This window comes from Notamacropus eugenii, chromosome 5 (assembly GCF_028372415.1).
Source record: "Notamacropus eugenii isolate mMacEug1 chromosome 5, mMacEug1.pri_v2, whole genome shotgun sequence".
Taxonomy (NCBI): domain Eukaryota; kingdom Metazoa; phylum Chordata; class Mammalia; order Diprotodontia; family Macropodidae; genus Notamacropus; species Notamacropus eugenii.
In genome coordinates this window covers 217,171,661-217,195,571 of record NC_092876.1, presented here as the reverse complement: position 1 = coordinate 217,195,571, position 23,911 = coordinate 217,171,661, and the positions used below count along the sequence as shown (strand labels likewise).

Genomic DNA, 23,911 nt, shown 5'->3' with positions numbered 1-23,911 from the left:
TTGCTTGCAGGATATGTTGTCCCTGCTGCCAGACTAAGCCACTGCTGGGCTGTCAATCAGGACACTCCTTGGGGCTGATTCCTTCCTGGGCTTGGCCACTGGACCTCTGGTGGCTTTTCTGACTTTTTGAAATATACCTCAAATTCAGTAGATAAGCAAGCAGAGAGTCAGGGGTATGGTTAAGACTATGTATAATACTGAGTAGGGAGTTGTCACAAATAAAACAAATGACTAAATAAAGGTGAATTTTATATTATTGGTTACTGTATTGTCTGACTTAATTGATTTATACTATATGTGCAGCAGGAAGTCATGCTAGAAAAATATAAATATAGAATCTATAATTAAGTGTGGTGATTTTCCTAATTTCTATTTCTTTTTTGAGGCAATGAGGGTTAAATGACTTGCCTAGGGTCACACAGCTAGTATAGATCTGAGGCCATATTTGAACTAAGGTCCTCCTGACTCTAAGGCCAGGCCTCTATTCTCTGTACCACCTAACTGTCCCCTGAATTTCTATTTTTTTAAAAACTGAATATCAGGCCCATAGTCAGGAAACACCTGACCTTTATTATAATACCTTTATTATAACATTGTTACTATGAAGCACATTATTTTGACCTATAGCACCTTTTTCTTACTTTTTATAACTCAGTTACAAGTTCCAGGACTGCCTGTTATTGCTTTGGGCATCTAGAAGAGGCAAAAATCACTTTAGTTTAGGGAGACCAGAGAAGAATTTATAGAGGACTGTGGGAAGCCTTTGAGCTAGGCTTTGTTAGAATTTGGAAAGATGTCTAAGAAGGGGAGGGCTTTCAGGTAGATGAAATGACTGTTTCGACATAAATAACTGAACTTAAAACCTTTTTCCTAAGCCTTTGTCTTTAAACTGAATGGAGTTTGCCAAGGGAGGCAAATATGAAAACAATCACTCTCCCCTTTGTTATATTATCTGGCTTTATTTGGGTAAAGCTGGAATATATTAGTTGCCCACTTGAACTCATCAAAGTGAGAAAAATGAGACACCAGAGATTAACTAATTTCTGATAGTAGGCAAAGAAATGAAAGAAGGTAAAACGGCTTCTTGCTTCATCATTTTTTATTTGTGTCTTATTTTTCAATAGAGAAAATGCTAAATAATCAAATGGCTACATAAAGTGACCAGCCTTTTGGAAACATCTAACAGAACAAACACGTCCAGGTTAGAAGGGGAGTTCTGTTTCAAATCGTTGAGGATTCAACCTCAACATCTTGATATCATCTTCTTGTTTACTCAGGTGACTTAAGAATTAATAGGCTGTGCAAGAGTCATCCATTTTAGTGCATCAAGAAACTGTGATGCAGTCTCTCTGTTAGTTAAAGGAAATGTTAAATTTGTTGCTTGTAATTAACAAAAATGCTAAATGAAAGAATAGCTCCAGTGTCTTTATCACTATAGATCACACATTTCCATTGTTCTCACTTGAATGGGGCTGTCACTGTCTGAGATCCTAAGCATATGAAGAAATTTTCTTATAAGCTTCAGAAGAAAATTAGATCTGGCAAACAATTTATATTGAATTCTCATTCTCTAGTGATCTTCAGACTGATTATTCATCAATGGGTTTACTAGAAGGTAAGACAGCATGATGTTAGTGAAAAGAAAATCAAAATTAGAATTAAGAGATTCTATGCAATGAGAACTCAGTGAAATAATAAAAGATGTAATAAAGCGATAAGTGATGAACATTGAAATTAATTGTAAGACATTAGTCAATCCTTGACTTAAGCAATTCATACCATACTCAGCCTGTTACACTGGTGTTATTAATATAAGGCATATAGTAGCAATGCATAAAGTATGGTGATCCAGTCAATTTTTTTTTTTGAGGCAATCACTATTAAGTGACTTGCCCAGGGTCAGTTTTTAATTCTCCTTATTGGGTGAATAAGGAGCCAATAAGGTTTTACCATGGGCAGGTTATTCAGCTTTCCCGATTCTCGCTGTATCTATTTTTAAAATGGGTATACTGATTCCTGCCCTACTTACCTCACAGGGTTATTTTGACTATCCAGTGAGATCACAGAATGGGGAGATGCTTTGAAATTTGGAAAGTGCCATATAAATACATTCTGAAGTATTATTCTGTTTGGCATTTACTCTCTTACCAGATGTCTGATATAGTCTGACACCATTTGAACTCTTCCAAGATGAAATAAAATTTCATTTCAATGAGACTTTTTTATGATACATATTTACAAATTTAGGTAGAGATAGGACAGGAGAGTGATTTTTAAATACTTTTGCTACCTCAAGGCTCATTGGTTCTTCAATGTGGGTACCCTACTCTAGAAGCAGATTATGATCATTATGTCCTTTAGCAACAGATGGTTTAATGAGTTGTTATCACCAAAAAAAAAAATTCACAACCAATTTCCTAACTCTCTAGTGACAAGCCTCTCCAAACTGAGCTAAGAGTCTTTGGATGACAGATACAAGGTCCACTGCTGGACCTCTACTTGTATCAGTCTTTTTCAGTTTAATAGGAATCTCTAGAGCTTGCACTTCACTAAAACAGACCACAAACCAAAGACCTCTTCCACACAATGATGAGGCATCAGAGAAGGATTCTGAATACTAGTAAATGTCTTTAAAGGTGTTTTTTAAGGGAAGGAGTAGATGTATGTCTTCAATATGTAGGTTTGGGTAGTACTTTAACATTTGGCAAATTTATACTTTTCTTTGTTAATATATTCTAAGCCATAACTGTAGATGTTTTAGAATGTGTATGGTTCTTGAATTCAGTGAACATAGAGAAAGAAAGTTTCAAGTGTGCTTTAACTTGCATATTTTAACTAGTATATGCTGTTATTGGATTCAAGGAATATATTTGGTTTGTTTTGTTGCACAAACACCTCTACATGCACAAGGGATCCCATTCCTTCCCATTTCTTCCTGCAGACTGATCCCCTATTATCCCCATTCTCTCATTTATCTTCAGTCTCTTCTTGCCTGCTTCTCTACTATCTATAAACATGCTCATGGATCCATAATCCTCAAAAAATCCAACTTCATTCATCCTCACTAGTTGTCTTCTCCCTTTTGAGGTTAAAATATCTGAGAAGACCATCTATAATTTATACTGCCATTTGCTTTTCTCTCTCTTCTCAACTCCCTTCAGCATAGCTTTTGATCTCATCATTCAGCTGAATTGGTTCTCTTCAAAGTTATTGATTTCTTAATTGTCAAATTATATGCCTTTTTCTCAATCCTCTTCCTTCCTGATCTCCCTGAAATCTTTGACACCCTCTTTGCCTTGATAAGCTCTTCTCTCTAGGTTTTTATGACTCTGTTCTCTCCCAGTTCTCCTCCTACCTTATTGACCACTCCTTCTCAATCTCCTTTGCTATATCTATATTCAGGTCTTGCTTGCTTGTAATACCAATGTGATACCCATAGTAGCTGCTATGAATATACATGTGTATCTCCATGGTTGGTTCACAAAATATAACAAACTCTCCTCCTCCAAGACAAAATCAAAATGTTTGTTTGAAACATCCCTATTGGCATAAAAATTTCTCTCCTTCAAGCCTCCTTATGGGCAAGCTCCCCTAGACAAGTTCTTCCCTCTCTTCTCAGCTTTCTCTCTCTACCCACACCTTTCCCCTCCAAGCAATACAATATATATTGTTTCCAATCAAAGACTCAGCTCTTGATTGTCTGAGAGCTGAGAAGCTTGGAAATCAGAACTTAATTGGGAAGGTGTGGGAATTCCTGTGGCCCAAAGTCTAATTGGCTCTGCACCAGAGCTCCATGTGAGGCCTTTTAATGGGTAGGGAAGATCTTATATACCATTAACTTTACATTGATAAAAGTGGTTATCTTCCTGGGCTCTGTCCTAGACCCTCTTCTCTTCTCCTTCTGTACTATTTCATTTAGTGATCTCATTGGCCCCAGTGGTTTCAATGATCATCTCTATGCTGATGATTCCCAGTTCTACTCATCCAGCTCTGACTTCTCTTTTAAACCTCAGACTCACATTTTCTTCCTCTTATTAGACATCTCAAACTGGATGAACCATAGATATCTTAACCTGAAAATGTCCAAAACTTCTCATTTTTCTCTCAAACCCTCTCCTTTTCTTAAATTTCCTATAATACCCAAATGTATAATAATCCTTTCAGGTACCCCTGCTCACAATTTAGGTGCCATCTATGACTCCTTGTTCTGAATGTTCCCCTTTCCCTATTCAATCTGTTGACAAGACCTGTTGATTTTACCTTTGAAATGTTTCTTGTATGCCCCTCCTTTTTTCCTTTGACACTACCACCACACTAGTGTAGGATCATATCATATAATAAATGGACTGCAATAACTTACTGAATGGTCTCCCTGCATCGTTTTTCCCTACTCTGATTCATCTCTACTTGGTCATCAATTAATCTTCCTAAAATGTAGATTTGACCATACTACCTTCCTATTTTATAAACTGGCTCCTTACCACCTCCAGCAGTAAATATGAAAATCCTCTGTTTGGCATTCAAAGCCTTTCATAACCTGTCCCTCTCCTACGTTTTCAATCTTCTTATACATTATTGCCTTCTCCCCTCACCCATACTCTGCAGTCTAATGACATTAGTTTCCTGGCTGTGCCTCACAAAAGAGACTCTATCTCCACGCTCCACACATTGCCACTGACTGTCTGTCATGACTGTAATAATGCTCCTCCTCATCTCTACATCATGGCTACCCTAACTTCCTTCAGGTCCCAAGCTAAAATTCCACCTTCTACATCAAGGTTTTCCTGATTATCTTTAATGCTAATACCTTCCCTCTGTTAATTATTCCCAGTTTAGCCTGTGTGTGCTTGAGCATAGTTATTTTCATGCTGTTTCCCCCCTTAGATGATGAGACAAGGGAGTGTCTTTTTTGCCTTCCTTGTATCTCTAGCACTTAGCACAAAGCCTGGTCTGTAATTGGTATTGATTGACTTAAGAATTGACTGATTGTGTTATGTCACCAAGTCCAAGTAATTCATTAATGCCCTAGAAATGAATTCAGTGAAAGACATACAAATTGAAGTTCTTTCATTCATAGGTTAAACATGACATAAATAGTCTGAAATCATGGTCCAAACTCTTCCCTGATGATAGTGTCTTAACCTTAACCTTGTGTTTTTTCATGTGTGAAAAGCAATTTCCACTTTATGCAATATTACAGTGGCTTTGAGCCTGAAGTAGCAATGAAAAAATATAATTTAACAGTTGTACAGCTATAGTCCAAAGTTTTTTATTAGACTTTGATGTACATTAATGACATAGAAGATGATGCTTGCTGGCAAGTCCTTTTTTAATAAGAAACAAATTGTTTGGAAGATTATAAAAATATATAATATATAAAATGTTCTTAAGCTCTTTGAAAAACTGTAGTAGAGTAAGGAGTAGTTTGGTTCATGAATGTATAAGGAGAGAAGTTTCTGCAGGTTATTTACATTTTTATTGGCACAACTTTGCCAAAATGAATGAAATATGGAACTGTGAAATAAGAGCAACATTTTCTAACTAATATGCAGTAGAGGGGCTAATCAGAGCATGTTTCTGTCCTCCCTTCCCACCCCTAACCATATGCTTCTTCTGAAAAACTTGTTTGGTCATCAACAGAAATGCAATTGAATCTCTCCACTTCTGCCATTAACTCTCTAAATCTTTTATTATTGGAATACTATAAAAATAACATTATGTAGTTTAACACTAAAAAGCAATGAATTTAAAATTTGCATTTAGATAAATTTCCCATAGTGCTAGTTAAATGATACCAGACCAGATTTTAATTTGGATCTCAAAAGAGCTCTAAGTAGTATTTGGTGGTTATTTCCCCCTATGCTGTCACAACCCTGTGTTAATCTTTAAAGGTCCCACATAGTAGTTCTGTGCTTAGTGAAATTCTAGAGCCAATCCAGCCTCCTGTGATTAACCTTAACAGTTTAGTTTTGATAAGATACCCTTCATAGTTACACTGGCCTCTAATGGCATCACATCCTAGCCTTCTAGAGTACAAAAAGACACTTGTGGAAAGCAATGGCAAGATGAAATGATATGTGCATATTTTATCAGGTAAATGATTTCATCTTGTTTCTGCTAAATGAATTAAATACACTTCCCTGCTCTATCCTCAAACACACACCAAATAGGGGTAGGGAGCCTAGAGATAAGGACAAGGTGAAATGTGCTGGCTGGATCTTACAGTCATGTCTTGAGTACTAAAACTCAAGAGAGTGACCAGCAAAGAGACCAAGTTCTCTTGGACTTGCTTTAGTAGTTATGGCAAATTTTGAAGTGAGTTGAAGAGAATATTCTACTTTTTGGTTTTGCTGATATTATGTAATATCTACACATGTCCAAAATGCAGATTAATTTGAATCTTAGAGGTGAAAGTAAAGTCTGTTAGAATATAGTCTACTGAATATTCCACATTAGTAGAGAGAGTGAAGTATGCCTTGAAAGAAGAGAAGAAAGGGGCCAAAAGGATGTAAAGAGGGAGAGAGCAGTTCTTGCCTTTGTCAAGAGTTAGAGGGGGGAAAATGGGACACCCAGGAATTTGAAGGCCCATTGAACATTTAGTGCCATATAATAGGAAAACTTCACTGAGGGAGAAGTTGGGCCATCTTTGAAGGAAGCAATTTCTTGTGCTTCCATGAATGGTGGTATAGGGAGTAGAGATGTAGAGACATTCCACCAGATGAAAGGTCATTCAGCATTGGTCAGCAGAAGATGATAAGAGTAACAGTGGTTGATGACTCCTTATTCAGGGCTACCAAGGCAACTATTTTTTTAACTCCATATGAACAACAAACAAGACCACTATCATCCTGTGGCACATGTCTGGGACCTGTTAGAAGGCCTCCAGGGATACCACCAGCGAGAACCTAGAAAACATTTTTTGAAAGATAATGATCCTTGGAGGTCATGGCAGGTATTTGTAACACTACTGCTAACTGAAGATGGGAAATTCCAAAAAGAAAGGCAGATATGGGAAGGCAAATGATGTCTTAGTGTGTGAGAAAAGAATTTGGATTTTTAGATTGTGGTTTAAGACATATGAATAATGGACTCTTGGAAAGGGAAGGAGCACACTTAACAAAGACCGGGGGAAAAATTGCCTAGACTTGGGAATCTAATCAAGATTACTTTAAAATTGTAATTGGGGTGGGAGGCAAAAAAACTTGCATGTATCTGCCAAGTAATATACCATAGAGAGTAGCAGCTACAGCCTATAAAGGATAATATCAGCAGAGAGGACCAGTGATTCACAGGAGAATAATACCTAAGGAGAAAACAAGTCATGATAACTCCAGCCAGCATTTATACACTGCTGTCTTTGTGCTAGGCGCTTTGTGAATATTTAATCATTTGATCCTCACAACGACCTTGGTAGACAGATGCTGTTATTATCCTCATTTTTACAGTTGAAGAAATGGAGGCAAAGGGAAGTTAAGTGACTTGCCCAAGGTTAGAGCTCCATGCTCACTTAGCTGCCAATAAAATCCATGACTTCAGAGTAATAAACAAGGTGAAGTAGAGATCTCAATTTAAGGAGGTAAAATGGACCTCATCAATGTCACAGGCATTTGGTAGGTCAGGACTGTAATAAACCTCTGGAAGGACTTAGCTTATTCAAAAGAAACTGAATAGTAATAAGACAGTAGTGGCATAAAGCATTGTATTTTAAGGCAATACACTCATGTAAAGAAATCCATAAACAGAGGAGTGAGGGAGCACGGGATGGAGAGTGTTTGGGTAAGGATCCACAGAGTTTATGGAAACTTCATGGAAATCATTTAACCTTTCTAGGCCCTAGAAACAATATTGTCATGGGAGAACATTACAGAACACAAAATCAGGAGGAGGAAACACATGAGAAGTTTGAGACATATCACAAACTAGCACGGAGTCATGGTATAGTGGCAACAGGGGACTTCAGTGATGCAGGCAATGACTGGACTTCTCTGGCAGAAGAATAGGTGATAAATTCTTGACTTATCTTAATTTCATTTTTCAAAAGTTGAGGGGAAATAGAAGGCAAAATGCCATTCTGGACCTGATTCTGCACAATAAGGAAGAATGAGTCAGTAAAGTAGAAATGATGGGAACTGGGACCATTAGTCATAAAGAAGGAGAAACAAGCCGGGCATGTTGCGTCACTAGATCTTGAGAGAACAGGTTTCAAAGAGACCAGAAAAAAGGTTGGGTAGGGGTGTCACATACAAGAGGCATTTGACTGATTTCATTTATTCTCAGAGGACAAAACTAGGAACAATAGGTGGAAATTGAGAGACAGATTTCATCTCAACATAATGAACAAATTCCTAACAATGAAAACTGACAAAAAGTGGAATGGGCTGCCTGGAGAGGTCATATAATATTCCCTCCCCTGTCTATTCCTCCACCAGAGGTCTTCCACCAGCTTAGGATGGATGACTCCTCCTATGTAACATTGTAATAAGGAATTCTGTCCAGGTCAAGGTTGAACTCGGTGAGCTCTGTGGTCTCTAAATTCTGTGATTCTATACCCACCATACAATTATTTAGCAAGTATTTATTCTGAAAGTGTATTGTTATTGGCACCTGCTACTGAGCGACTCCAACCCTGGTTCTGCTACTTATGGTGTTTTTTTCTCATTTCCCAGGATCTACTGTTTCTGTGGTGGGACCTTAGAGATAGGAGGGGAGGGCAGATGTAATAAGCAATGGAGGCTATTCATTTTCTCCCTATCCACTAGAAAAAAAAGAGGAACTCCATCTCAGCTGACACAAAACAATTGGGCCCTGAAGTGGTCACTACTGCCAACGTGAGGGAACATGAGTAGCAGTCCAAACACTCTATCCCTCTTTGTTCTGGAATATCATCTGTGGCAAAATAGGCATCTATTTCCTTAAAGTAGGAGTATTAATTAATAGCTAGTGGACAGCTAGGTGGTGCAGTAGATAGAGTGCTAGGCCTGGAGTCAGGAAGACTCATCTTCCTGAGTTCAAATCTGGCCTCAGACTCTTACTGAGGGACTTTGGGCAAGTTACTGACTCCTGTTTGTCTGTTTCCTCACCTGTAAAGTGAACTAGAGAAGAAAATGGCAAAGCACTCCGATACCTTTGCTAAGAAAGCCCCAAATGGGGTCATGAAGAGTCAGACATGGCTAAAAACAACTGAACAATCACAATAAAAAATAGTAACAACAAGGATAGTAATAATAATAATAATTACATATAATATTTAGCGGTATTCAAAGCACTTTACGTATTTGACCTCATTTGATCCTCACAACAGTAACCCGATAAGTCACGTGCTATGATTCCTTTTTACAGATGGGACTAAGAGAGATTAAGTGACTTGCCCAGGATCATACAGTTAGTAATGCCTGAGGCTTGATTCAAACTCAAGTCTTCCTCACTCCAAGTCCAACTCTTCATCCATTCTGCTACAATCTCACCAAATAATCCACATCTTCCCAGCCTTCTATAGGTAGTATCAAAAGCACTGGCAGTCAGAGCACCCAAATGGAGCAATACTTCTTGCTCATACATTCTGGCCCAGTGGCAAATTAGGTGAAGTAGTACAGCACAAATAACACTAGATTTGAAGTCAGCACACCTGGGTTCAAATCCCTACTGTGCTCCTCACTATCTGTGTGACTTTATGGAAATCATTTAACCTTTCCAGGCCTTAGCTTACTCATCTTTCCAATGAGAAAAGTTGTCCTGGATGATCTCTGAAGTGCCTTTTAGCTCTAAGACCTACTGATATGACATTTAGTCTCAAGAGGAAGAAGGCAAAACATGCCTTTGGATTCGTTCACCTTTCTGAACTTGTCAGAGGTGGCCTTTGTTGTACCACAGAGTGCACAAACACTATATTCCTCAACTTGTACATTATTTCTTTTCTTGCTTCCTCCCACCTACCTCCTGCCACTTCCCCTAAGGCATGAAACTTTCAACATCCTGATATCCATTAGCATAAATAAAATCATGCTTTTAAAGTAATAATAGTTTGTAATGCTGTATTTGTTGAAAACTACATTGCTGTAATAGGATAAAAATATTCTTGGGCAACAAGTAGGTAATAAACCTTAGAGACAATACTATCCTACTACTGTGGTTCTCTGAAAGTCAATTTTATTAGCCAGAGATTAAAACATGATGTCCTAGCACAAGCACAAGCTACATTTCTAGCTCAGAAGTTTTCGATCTGGATTTCTGTAATCTTATGTTTTAATTTATTTTCCAGTTGTTACTGGATTCTAGATGAAGATATGAAACACAAGAAGACAAATTGCCATTTAAACTCAATTCTGTCTACATGATATGCTATCCCAGCTTTCCTCCTTATTGTTCAATCTTTACATATCTGTTGGCATTAAATGTCATATAACATTTACACCCTAGATCAAAGAATACTGGGCTAAAAAAGAGCAGAAGTGGCAAGAAATAGAAAAGAGAGATCTTCAGCGCCTGGAACAAGTGAGGAAAATAATGGCTGAGCAAGCAATTAAAGACCAAGAAAGGTAAAAAAGACACAAAAAATGTGGGGAAAATGTTGGTTGTGGTGGTAATTTTAAACACATTCTACTATAATGTTTTGGGACATCCAAGACTTAGGATAGAGCTTTTTATTATAGAGTACTATTTTATATTGTCCTGTGATGTTTCTTCAATTAAAGAACAACTGTAATAATATCCTTTTGGAAGTTTTCATTCCAGTATACTCAGAGTACCATATACAGGGCTAAAATTTACCAGTTACCCTCTTGAGTTATCTTTGTGATTTCAAAGTAGTCATGTTTCATGAAAAAGTGGAAAAATTTCTAAAGACATTTTTATAATATTTGAGTGCCTGCTGGGAACGTAACACGATGGCAAGTGCTTATACCTGGAGAGTATTGATGCCAAAAAGATAGACCTTTGTTTCAGAGAAAAGCTTGGGATATTATTGCATAATTTTTCTAATTCAGCTGCTTTATGATCTTGCTGATGTGGGTTCAATCTCCAGCAGTATACATCACAATGCATCCATCAGGACTCATACTGCACGATTGTAGTTCATGCTTGTCCATAGATCCACCCAGTTTTCTGGAGAACTTCTAGGACCCTGGTACTAGTGCAAAACTCAACCTGTCCATCTGATACCCTGGTTGTACTAAAATGACTGATTTATCTCCTTTTCTAATCATACATTTCTCTGATGACATTCTGTATGCCACTTGCCCTGTGCCATTCTTCATTGGTAATATATTGCCCATGCTTGGCATTCGCTCTTTGTATGACCTGTGTAGCTTTAATTCTCTAGAGACTCTGGTATTTCATGATACAGCTCTATAGCTTTAGTGGAAGAATATGAGTATTAGAAATATGTGCCCTTATTTTAGGGAGAAGCTTGTGCTCACTAAAAACACAATTTATAAAATACAACATAGCCCACTCTTTTATTCCAATGCAATTTTAGACCCAGTTCATTGTCCATTTGCTGTATCTGTCTAAGATATATTCTTTGATGAACCAGGTTTAAGTATATATCATGATCTACACAGTAGGTTTTCTTATTTACTTGGTTTTTCATAAGATTGTAGATTTAGAGCGAAAAGGGAGTCTAGTGCAACATCCTCATTTTATAGGAGGGGAAATTGAAGCTCAGGGAAGCTAAGTGGTTTGGCTAAGATCATATGGTAGGAAAAAAGAAAGAAAGAAAGAAAGAAAGAAAGAAAGAAGGAAAGAAAGAAAGAAAGAAAGAAAGAAAGTTCTCCCAATGAGCACTTTCCACTGTGCCTTGTTGTCTGCGTCTTTCATGATATTGAGAGGCTTCCTTTGGTGAGCATCCTCACGTTATACCTATTGGGGATTATATGAATGTGTATCCATCATATCCAACATTTCTGAGTTAGTTTATTGCCATTTGGTGGAACAGTAGGGAAATGATTTCTATAAGGAGAGCTGAAGGGTCAAACTTTTTCTCATTCCCTCATGCTTCATCCCAGTAGTGATGGGGCACAACAAACAAAAACCACAGTGTGCCAAACTGTCAATAATGTTGTAAATAAAAAGAAGCAAGGAATTTTCTTTGGGCTAAGGAAAAAACAGTGCAAGAGGATAGTCTGCCTTCCAAATGAAAAAAAAATGCTAGAATTTTAGTGAAAAGGGGCAGTGTTACCTCATCATAGAATATTAGAATTGTACAGTACCTTAAGATTTTCTATTCTGATTCCATTTCACCCAGGAGGTCCCTGAGGCCAATAAAGCTTAAATGACTTGTCTAAGTTCACACAGCTAGTTAGATAAAGTTCTCCCCAGGAATATAAATTTTAGTACATTTACAACAAAAATCCCACTCTGTTGCTTAACCTATACATCATCTCATGCACCTTTATTACATAAGTTTCCTCTCCTTCCTCTTTTATTCCCTAGTCTACTCTCTCTTATTTCTTCTCTTAAGACTAGGGGTTAGGGAACCATGGCTGGTAGGGCAAATCCTACCAACCCCCACCTTGTTTTTGTATGACCTATGAGCTAAAACTGTTTTTATATCTTTAAATGGTTGAAAAAAATCAAAAGAAGGATGACATTTTGTGAAAATGAAAATTATATCAAATTCCAATTTCAATGTTCAGAAATAGAATTTTATTGGAAAGCAGCTACATTTATTCTTTACATATTGTCTATGGCTGCTTTGGACAGTTAGGTGTCTCAGTGGATAGAGTGCCAGGCCTGGAGTCAGGAAACTACATCTTCTTGAATTCAAATCTGGCCTCGGATACTTTCTGGGCAAATCACTTAAACCTGTTGAACTCAATTTCCTCATTGATAAACTAAGCTAGAAAAGGAAATGGCAAACCACTCCATTATCTTTGCCAAGAAAACCCTGAATGAGGTCACAGAAAATCAGACATGACTGAAATAACTAGACAATAACAACAAAATGGCTGCTTTATCACTACAATGGTAGAGGTGAATAGCTGTAACAGTGACTGTACATGGCTCCCTCTTCACCTCACACCTGCTGTTTGGTACCTTCTAATTGCTCAACAGCTTTTCCTATGTCATGAGTTTTGCTGTAGTACAACATTTTATTTTATTTTTTATTACCAGTGGATACTCATTATGTTAAAACAAGAAGAGTGGACTTCAAATGGCATACAAATACTCTATAACTGTGCTAAAAGAATGCAATACACATTGACATTACCAGACTAAGCACTTATCATAATATTCTTAATTCAAAGGAAAGCAGCAGTTAGGAATTAGAAATAGTAACATGGAATGTCTTATCAAAGGAAGATTTTTGGACAAAAATAAAAAATGAAATAAAAAATGAAACCACCAAAGTGAGTTTCTGAGGGGCTTATTTGTTAGCCAAGCAAGAAGACATTACCAATGTTGAGTTGATCGAATTATGTTTAATTGAAGCAGCTGAAGGAATGTGTCCAGAGAAAATAGGCTTCTTTAAAGTTATTAACCTTTAGTCTCAATTAAAATCTAATGCTTATGGATTGATATCAGTATTTGGTAGTACATATATGTGTAAAAAGATATTTTCAAAGATGAAATACATAAAATTTCATTAATTATCATAATTAAAGAATGAACATTTGCATTCAATTTTCATGACAGGGAACACCAACTCTGAACTTCAGTTAATTGAAATGTTATCTCTCCCACCCAAAACATTGCATTCCTCTCATTAATAGACCTGTATTATAAAAAAAAAAATTCCTTTCATTATTACAGTTAGACTTCCATCATTAAAAATTTTTAGAAATTTGTTTTCTTTCTTGTTACGTAGCTATTACAAAATATTCTTGATTTTGCCCTTGTCCTACAAAGTCCAAAATATTTACTATCTGATCTTTTAAAACAGTTTGGTGACTCCTGCTGGAGATCACTAAAACAGAACAAAATTACCCCCAGACACTATGTGTTACTCAATTCTCTCCATGATCCTTAAATATTTTAGGATTCTGAAGGGACATTTATGTCCTTTCTCCTTATTAGAATATAAGCACTTCTTCTTTGGATAGCCCTTCCTTGAATGAATTTACCTTTTTAGACTCTCATGTTTGCATTTCAAAGTTTCTATTCAACTCTCAGTCTTTTCATCAGAAATATGTGAATGTTCTCTAAAAGTCTTTTCTCCCATCAGGTGAAAACAATCACCAAGCCAGGTATGACACAATAACTGAAAAAACAAATACTTAATCTCTTTGCCAAGAACAAAGGAATGGCAGTCAAAGGCAACACCAGCTTAGAGAATGAGATCACTTATAAAATGCGGAGGATGACAGGAGATTATGAGCCATAGCACTGAAGCAAAAGCATTGAAAGGGAAGAAAGCCTTCAGTGACAGTGTGAGGCCCAGAAAATTCAGATTGCCCTTAGAACAGTTTTAGTTGAATAGAAGAAATAAACACTTAGGCATATAGTGAGACAGATCTGCCAGTAATTTCTTAACAATTTATTTCAATTAGCAACAACAGTGGAATCCCACTGGATTTGGATTCTACCATCTTGGAACTCAAAGTACTAAGCAAAGAATTGGTAATATCACTTAACAAGCTGAAAGTAGGAAGAACAATTAGATGTGATGGTAAAAAGAATTCTGTAGTAGGGTCCAAGAACCAGGAGACAACAGTGTCTTTTTTTAAAAATATATGATTTATTTATTTTTCAGTTCTTAACATTCACTTCCATAAGATTTGAATTCAAATTTTCTCCCCATCTCTTCCCACCCCCAACCTCAGGACAGCATGCACCCCATTCACCCCTTCCTCTAGTCTGTCCTCCCTGCTATTACCCATCATTTTTCCATTCTCCTTCCCCTCTATTTTCCTGTAGGGAAAAATAGATTTCTATACTCCATTGCCTGTATAGCTTAATTTCCAGTTGCATGTTAAAACAATTTTTAACATTCATTCCTAAAGCTTTGAGTTCCATATTCTCTCCCTCCCTCCTTATTCACCCTTATTGAGAAAACAAGCAATTCAATACATGTGTAACAATGCAAAGCTCTTGCATAATACTTATGTTGTAAAAGACTAACCACACTTCCCTCTGTCCTATCCTGCCCTTCATTTATTCCATTTTCTCCCTTGACCTGTGCCAGGCCTAGAGGCCTGTATTGGGCTACCCGAGTCTTTCTTACCTGTCCCAGGTCTTCGGTTGGCCAAACCGGATGCACATATGAGAGAAAGGACGTTCCAGAGTTGAACAGGGGTTGAGCTTTATTACAGGGTTTCGGTTACAAGTGCAGGGGGGTCTTCCTTAGGAGGAAGAGGGGGAGATTTCCTAAGGAGGCTAAGCTTAAGGGATTGGAAGTAGAAGTACAAGCGGGGAGAGAGGGGGAGGGGAGAGAGAAGAGAAAAGAAGAAGCGGAGCCTACTGTCCTCTTTGGCTCCACACGTGCTAAGAGAGAGCTTTCAGGCTTCCTCAATCCTACTTAACCTTCAGCCACACAGTTTGCATCTCAACCGTGCTGTTAGGTAACTAGGTGTGCTCCAATCCGGGACGACCTCGAGGGCAGGGAGACTCCACCCATCACGTATCTCCCGGGGAGAGGCGGAAATACCCGAGCTAGCCGAGCTAGCTCAGTCTGACCTTCTCGAACCCCCGCTGTTCATGGAGGGCCTCGTAAGACTCTAAGATTTAGAAGTCCCACTTTTACCCGCCCGAGACCGTCCACACGGAATTGAGCTTCCAATCCCAACAGACCTGTCCTCCCACAATAGTGTTTGCTTGTGATTATCCCTTTCCCCAATCTGCTGCCTTCTCCTATCCCCTTACCCCTTGCTTTCCTACAGGATAAAATAGATTTCCACATCCAATTGAGTGTGTGTAATTTCTCCTTAAGCCAAATCCCATGAGAGTAAGGCTCAATTATTTCCTTTCATCTCCCTCCCTCTTCCCCTCCATTGTAGAAACTCTTTCTTCCCTCTTGAATGTGAGATGATTTGCTACATTCTACCTCTACCTTTCTCTTACTCCTAGTACATTCCATTCAACAGTAAATTTCATTGTTTTTAGATATTTGCCCTTTATATTCAGCTTACACTGTGCCCTCTGTCTTTGTATAAATATATATATGTACATATACACACATATATATACATATACATATCTACATATACATACCTATACATATATAATATATACTTACATACATATCCATACACAACTATATATATGTACCCTCTAAGTACCCTAATACTGAAAAAAGGTCTCATGAGTTACAAATAACATCTTTCCATGTAGGAATGTAAACAGTTCAACTTTACTGAGTTCCTTAAGTCTTCTCTTTCCTATTTACCTTTTCATACTTCTCTTGATTCTTGTATTTGAAAGTTCAATTTTCTATTCAGCTCTGGTCCTTTCAACAAGAATGCTTGGAAGTCCTCTATTTCATTGAAATTACATTTTTTCCCCTGATGTATTATACTCAGTTTTGATGGGTAGGTGATTCTCGTTTTTAATCCTGTCTCCTTTCACCTCTGGAATATCATATTCCAAGTCCTTAGAGCCCTTAATATAGAAACTGCTAAATCCTGTGTTATTCTGATTGTGTTTCCACAATGCTTGAATTGTTTTTTTTTTTTTTTTTGTCTGCTTGTGATATGTTCTCTTTGACCTGGGAACTCTGGAATTTGACTACAATATTCCTAAGAGTTTTCCTTTGGGGATCTCTTTCAGGAGGTGAGTGGTGAATTCTTTCCATTTCTATTTTACCCTCTGGTTCTAAAATATCAGGTCAGTTTTCCTGACAATTTCTTGGAAGATGATGTCTAGGCTCTTTTTTTGATCATGGTTTTCAACTAGATCAATAATTTTTAAATTTTCTCTCCTGGATCTGTTTTTCAGGTCAGTTTTTTTCCAATGAGATATTTCACATTGTCTTCTATTTTTTCATTCTTTTGGTTTTGTTTTATAATTTATTGGTTTGTCATAAAGTCATTAGCTTCTATCTGCTCCATTCTAATTTTTAAAGAACTATTTTCTTCAGTGAGTTTTTGAACCTCCTTTTCCACTAAGCTAATTCTGCTTTTTAAAGCATTCTTCTCCTCAGTGGCTTTTTGGACCTCTTTTGCCTTTTGGGTTAGTCTATTTGAAAGATGTCATTTTCTTCAGCATTTTTTGGGTCTCTTTTAGCAAAATGTTCACTCGCTCTTTCATGATTTTCTTGCATCGCTCTCATTTCTCTTCCCAATTTTTCATCCACCTCTCTTACTTGATTCTCAAAATCCTTTTTGAGCTCTTCCACAACCTGAGAACATTGCACATTTTTCTTGGAGGTTTTGGATGTAGAAACCTTGACTGTGAGGTCTTCCTCTGATGGTATGCTTTATTCTTTCTCATCTGAAAAGATGGAATACCTTTTTACCAAGAAAGTAACCTTCTATAATCTTATTTTTCCCCTTTTTTGGGCATTTTCTCAGCCAGTTACTTGAGTCCTTTGTCAAGTGGAGGGTATACTCTAGAGATCTGTAAGTTCTCAGTTTCTCCAAGGTGGCACAATCAAGGGAGAGGAAGTTCCTCCTCTCCTGGCCTGCACTCTGGTCTGGGAGCAACCACAAGCTTTTCTGCTTAGGATCTGAGAGTTGGATTCCCTCTCCTGAGCTTCCACCAGCTCCACCACACCAGTGCTCCTCCTCACCCCAGGTCTGCCAATCAGTACTGAGACCCAGACCGCAGCTCAATTCCCTCAGAGTCTTTAGGAAGAGGGCTCCAAAAATGGATGCTGCTGCCTCAGTGACTGCTGCTGCCCTGGGGTCAGAGCTAGGGCCATACCCTTCTCCCTTCTCACCCAGGTGAAAGAGCTTTCTCACTGACATTTGAAGTTGTCTTTGGCATTTGTGGATTGAGAAATCTTGGGAACTGCAGCTGCTACCTGTGATTCTGTGCCTTGCCACATGGCCAAGGCTGTGCTGAGCTCTGCCCTGAGCCTGGTGTGATAGACCTTTCCTGTTGGCCTTCCAGGTTTTCTTGGGCTGGAAATCTCTTTCGCTCTGTCATTTTGGGGCTTCTGCTGCTCTAGAATTTGTTTAGTAATTTTTACAGGTATTTGTGGGGGGAGAGCTACAGCAGGTCCATCTTTCCACTCCACCATCTTGGCCAAGGGACACAACAGTGTCTTAAAAGCCAGTAGAGGAGAGAATATCCATGAGGAGAAGGTCATTTAGTGTGGAAAGCTTTAGATAAGTCAAAAATGGTGAGGACTCACAAAAGAAGTAATTTGATTTCTCAGAGATAAATGTTTCAGTCAAGTGGTGAGGTTAAATGACAGATTGGAAGGAGGGGAAACCTTCATTCTCCTTTTATTCCTGAAATGTAGGCATGCTGAAATGTTTTCCTTGAGATATTCTTTTCTTTCTGTGCTCTTTTCCTTGGTGATTTCATCTATTTCTAAGTCATCTCAAGCACATTACTCTCATAAGTGTATCTTAAGCCTCATCTCTACACAGAGCTCCAGTTCTGTATTTTCAATGGTCTTCTAGAACACTTTACATACAAGTCCCATCACTGCCTCAATCTCAATATGCCTATAGATGACCTGTCACTTTCCTAGTAGACTTGCCAGCCCCTCTAATTTCTTTACTTTTGTTAATGGTACCACCATCTTCCCAACCATTCAGGTTCATAACCTTGGGAATAATCCTTGACTCTTCCCTCCTTCTTACTCCATGTTTCCAGTATCCTTGCCAAATCTTATTCCCACTTTCCCAGTTTCTCTAAGAGCCTCTTCACTCTCACTAAAACTGTCCTGTGTCAAACAGATTCAACTAAAATAATATATATATGGTACTTTGCAAATTTTAAAGTTCTCTCTCTCTCTCTCTCTCTCTCTGTATATATATATATATATATATATATATGTCAGCTATGAGGAGGAGGAGTTTTTGTAGTATGTAATCACATTTCTTCTTACCTAGTCAATTTTAATAGCCTTCTGGTTATTTCTGCCTTCAATTTCTATCCTTCTAAGCTATACTTCATAGTTACTCAAGTTGTCTTCCCAGAGCACCATTATAATCATGCCCAATGCTTAGCATAGTACCTGACACATAGTAGGCATTTAGTAAATGTCTGTTGATTGATTGATGTCACTCCTCTATTGCCTCCTTAGTGCTTACCAAATAAACTAGAAACTCTTAATTCTAACATTCAAAGCTATTCAAAACTTTGTTCTAACTTTTGTACAGCCTTATCACATACTATTATCCTTCATATATTCTGTGTTCCAGGTAGACTAGACTACATCCCACATTCTCAACCTGCCATGTCCTTTTCTCTGCATTTTCTTACACTTTCCTCCGAAAATAGAAGGGACTTTTGCCCTACTACCATCCATCTCCTCCTGTTGCTGTCTCCCTCCCTTCTAACTTTGAAATCTAAATTTTATGCATCTCTTTGAGAATCTTACCTGTTCTTTGTCTTTGAATTTGTCATACTCTCCCATGCATCATAGTTATTGGTCCTACCAAGAATCACAAAATCACATGTATCACAGACTTTGAGAGTTGGAAGAAACCTCCGTGGCCATGTAGTCTAATCCATGTGCAGAATCCCTTTATATTGCAAAGTGCTTGAGAACAAGGTCTGTGTTATATCTCCTGTTGTATTACTAAGCACTAGCATAATGCCTTACTCATAGAAAATATTCAACAAATGTTTGCTGAATTGAAATGGAATTCATAGGATAAATATTCAAAACAGATTTTATTTCCCTTGTTCTTACAAGCCACTTATTTCTCAGTTCTTCATCATTTCCCACTAAATTCTTTAGCATTATAAAGAAATCTCTCCCCTCCCCACTCCCCCACTTCTCATTGGGAAAGTCTCATAGTCTGTCTTTGGATAATATTTTTTATCAATCTTCTTAACAATTTGATCTTTATCTGCCTGTCCCAGAAAATGTCAAGCTTAGCCTATTCTCAACTTTAGCTGAAAAGAATAAAATGAAAATAACGAAATCAACCCACATTCTTGACTAGGAAAAAAACAAACAGAAGTAGGTTGAGATCTTTGGTGGGTCACTGAAGCTTCTTCTTTAAAATGAGAGGATTTTCTCTAAAGTCTCTTGCAAATTCGAAGTATCTGATCTATGACCTATATGTGCAGGTGTTCTGTGAAAATTTGTGCCTGCAAATAATTATAGATCCAAAGTGTGCATATAAAATGGGAAATAGGAGAGAAAGCAGTTTAAAAAATCATTCTAAAAATGAGAAATGAGTTCTATAAAGTTTTCAATAGTTCTCTTGGAAAATGTAGGATATCTTAGGCCATGATCTAAGAGGGATTTCTACTCAGGAAGGCTGTCTGAAGCATTTCCTTCTGACAAGTAGAAAATATGTTCATTTTTAATCATACTGGATGCCTCAGAAATTTAGTTGGTTAAAATGTATGTTTGCACCTGTGAAATAAAATTCAAGATTTATAAACGTTATGTCTTCTCTTTTTAGGTTTACTTTTATGTTAGAATGAAAAGACTTAAAACAATTTTCAAGTTTACTGCTTTTTTTTAAAAAAAAAGAAAACCTTAAGGCATTGAAAATCCCTATTGGTTTTGTTCCCTTTCTTTGCTTTTTAGTTTATTGTTTCTAGAAAATCCAGAGCTTTCTTGAAAACAAACATACTGTGTACTCACTAAACAAAAATACAAAGAGATCTCTTCTAACTTTATGACTAGTTTGTATATAAAATCAGACTTCAGCCTCTTTCCATTGTAGTGAATTTATGTACCCTTCCTCCTTGGCATACTTCATGAGGGCTTTCTATCCAACTGCTTCCAAGGTAAGAGAAAGCATCTTCCAAGAAATTCAATTAAAATGTATTTTTTGAAAGGATATTGCCAGTCAGCAGGAACATTTCAGGTGGAATCATACACCCTCTATTTGGGTATGCCAAGAAAAGCATTTGTTCAAATTAAATAATCTAATGTCCTGCCCAAGTAAAGGCAGTAAGACAATCTCTAGCTACTCATGCTTGGATAGATCCATGATCTCATCAGTAGGGAAACTCCTTCCAATTTATCACCTTGCCTAAACACCTACAAAATATTAAGGGAAACACACCTTTTGTTTTGTTCACGTTTCCCTTACTGTTTACTCAACGTAACTTTGTCAAGCTTATATCCTTGAGGACCCATTAAGGAAGACCTCCTTTTCACTTCACCATCATTTGATTAGTTGTTTTCCTTTGGTAAAGGAAAAAGCCATTAATCTTGCTGATCTCCTTTGCCTAGGCTTCTTCCCTACTCTCACCTCAGAACTACCATGAAGATATATATAGATGATATATAGATATAGAGAGATAGATACAGATAGTATATACATACACATACATTTATCTCTTTTCCAAAGGAATACAGTGGTTTTTTTGTGCTGTAAGAACTAGGCATTTGAAGCATAAGAAAATGAGATGACCCTATGGGAAGGAAGGGACTTGAGCCAGCTGCATTTCTAAGGTTAACTTGACTTTTGTTATCTGTTTGGGTTTTGGGGGTGCTTGCCAGCTGCAAGAGAGTTGATAGTTTTGGAATTCCTCTATAGGTAGATAGATAGATAGATAGATAGATAGATAGATAGATAGATAGATAGATATATAGATAGATAGATTGTATGTATGTGTATATGACCTGGAGTCAGAAAGGCCTGAGTTCAATTCCAGCTTTGTATACTAACTGTGTGACCCTAGACAAGTTCCTTACTCTCTCCCTCTCTCATTTTCCTCAACTGTGTAATGGGGATAATAATAACACTGACCTCCCAGGATTGTTGTGAGAATCAAATGAGGTATTTGTAAAGTGCAAAGCACAGTGCCTGGCACATCATAGACACAATAAATACTTGTTCTCTTCCCTTCATCCCTTCCCACACTAAAATTTCTCTTCTTCCAAACACTCTTCTAACCCTATCTTCTCCATGAAGTCTTTGTACACCAGTCCCATTGCTTCCAGAAACTCAACAGTCCTCATTAAAATTGGATATTGTTCTATAATGATTTTACGATGCTTACATGTTTTCCTGAATTGTCATATAATTTCCTTGGCATTCATCCAGTCCCCAGTGGTTCTCCAAGGCCAGGAACTTATTCTACTGCCAGGTGAATTGAAGTGAGCCAGCCCAGCATCAGTTAATAGTGATGATGTAGGAAGGGGAGCCAATAAGAACAGCACAGCTCCACTTCAGCTTCCCTGTCTACTCTTCCTCCTTCTGTTGGTCCCTTGTCTATACTAGCCCCTAGACCTACAGAGGCACTAAGCCAGCTCATGTAAAATAAAGCAAAAACCCCATGTTGCTTTCATATTTCACTTCTTTACTTCCTTGATATAAAATGTTTGTTGTCATAGAAAGTCTTATTAGAGTAAGTTCATATTAACCAGATTCCCCTTGCACTGGTCAGGTAGTTGCTTTCCCCTTTGTGTTAAGACGTTTCCATTAGTGGTTATTAAATGTTCTGTGTCAAGTACATTTCTGAAGTCAAGCTTATCCGGATCTGGTATATTCCTCACTTCTGCTGGTTTTGTGAATCATTTTATAAAGAATAAATGAGGTTGGAGGGCATTGTTTGCTTATCTGATGCTCTTTGTTTCTCATGGTTCTCCAAACAAATAGCCTACTTGTTCCACTTAATCCCCTTGGTAATTTTCTAAAACATAAGCTTTTTAAAAATTCTAATTACACATACAGCAGGGGTAATATTAAAAGTGGTATAAAGAGATTTATTGCAATTCCTCAGGGCTCTGTTTTCATTAGAATCCTGCAGCTATTTCTCTACAGACAACTAGGATATGCCTCTAGCCTTGGAAGGTTTGGGTGTATTAGTTTGCTTAATGAAACACTAGGGCACTCTTCCTAGCCTCTTGAGTAAGGATCTCAGACATCTATGTGGTGCTGAAAAATGGCTAACCTAGTCAGAGAAATGGCAAGTGTTTTTACTTCAGAGAATTCTGTACTTGGGCTGACATGCCTTAGGCAGGTAAGAGAAGAGTCTTCCTTTGCCTGGGAGTTTACTGAAATGACCTCTCAAGCAAAAAGAGCTCTTGTTGCATGAGTGTGTGCTGTTTTTTTCTCTATAGAAAAAGCAGTGTTCCTCATGGTAGTTCTTATCCTTAATTTTTACACTTAACTACACCAGAAAACTCAAACATTTATCTCTTTTCCAAAGGAATACAGTGGTTTTTTTGTGCTGTAAGAACTAGGCATTTGAAGCATAAGAAAATGAGATGACCCTATGGGAAGGAAGGGACTTGAGCCAGCTGCATTTCTAAGGTTAACTTGACTTTTGTTATCTGCTTGGGTTTTGGGGGTGTTTGCCAGCTGCAAGAGAGTTGATAGTTTTGGAATTCCTCTAAATAATAAAACCAGATGTTTTCCTTTTCTGTCTGTTTCTTGTATCTTTTCTTAATATTGTACAAAAATATCGTGTATTTTCTATTAGAAACCATTCATGACATTTAAGGTGCTTTCACACTCAAATACCTAAGCCTTTTAATGGTATATCTACAAAGTGATTACTATATCCTTTGTAAACATTCATTGTACTTTTTCTGATTAGTCTACTTCAGGAAGTTTATGTTTAGCATGAGCTCCAGCACATACGTTAATGGTGACACGTTGTGGTGGTTCAATTGTGTCCAACTCTTTGTGACCCCATTTGGGACTTTCTTAGCAAAGATGCTAGATTGGTTTCCCATTTCCTTCTCCAGATCATTTTACAGACAAGGAAACTGAGGCAAACAAGGTTTAGTGACAGGGTCACTTAGCTACTTAGTATCTGAGGCTGGATTTGAACTCAGGTCTTCCTGACTCCGCCCCACACTGTATGTACTGCAGCAACTAGTTGCCCTATTGGTAATACTAGCCATCATAAAATCTGTCAACTAAGTCCTCATTATAAGATA

At 37.6% G+C, this 23,911-nt stretch overlaps 1 protein-coding gene across 5 annotated transcripts in view; it reads left to right on the top strand.

The window, feature by feature from the left end:
* CCDC148 (coiled-coil domain containing 148) overlaps window positions 1-23,911 on the top strand; it is a 300,035-nt gene that overhangs the window by 241,662 nt on the left and 34,462 nt on the right. For all 5 annotated transcript variants that reach the window (XM_072612054.1, XM_072612057.1, XM_072612056.1 and 2 more), the window contains one exon: window positions 10,417-10,535. In XM_072612054.1, coding sequence (XP_072468155.1) covers window positions 10,417-10,535 — 119 coding nt within the window. The remainder of the gene's footprint in view (window positions 1-10,416; window positions 10,536-23,911) is intronic.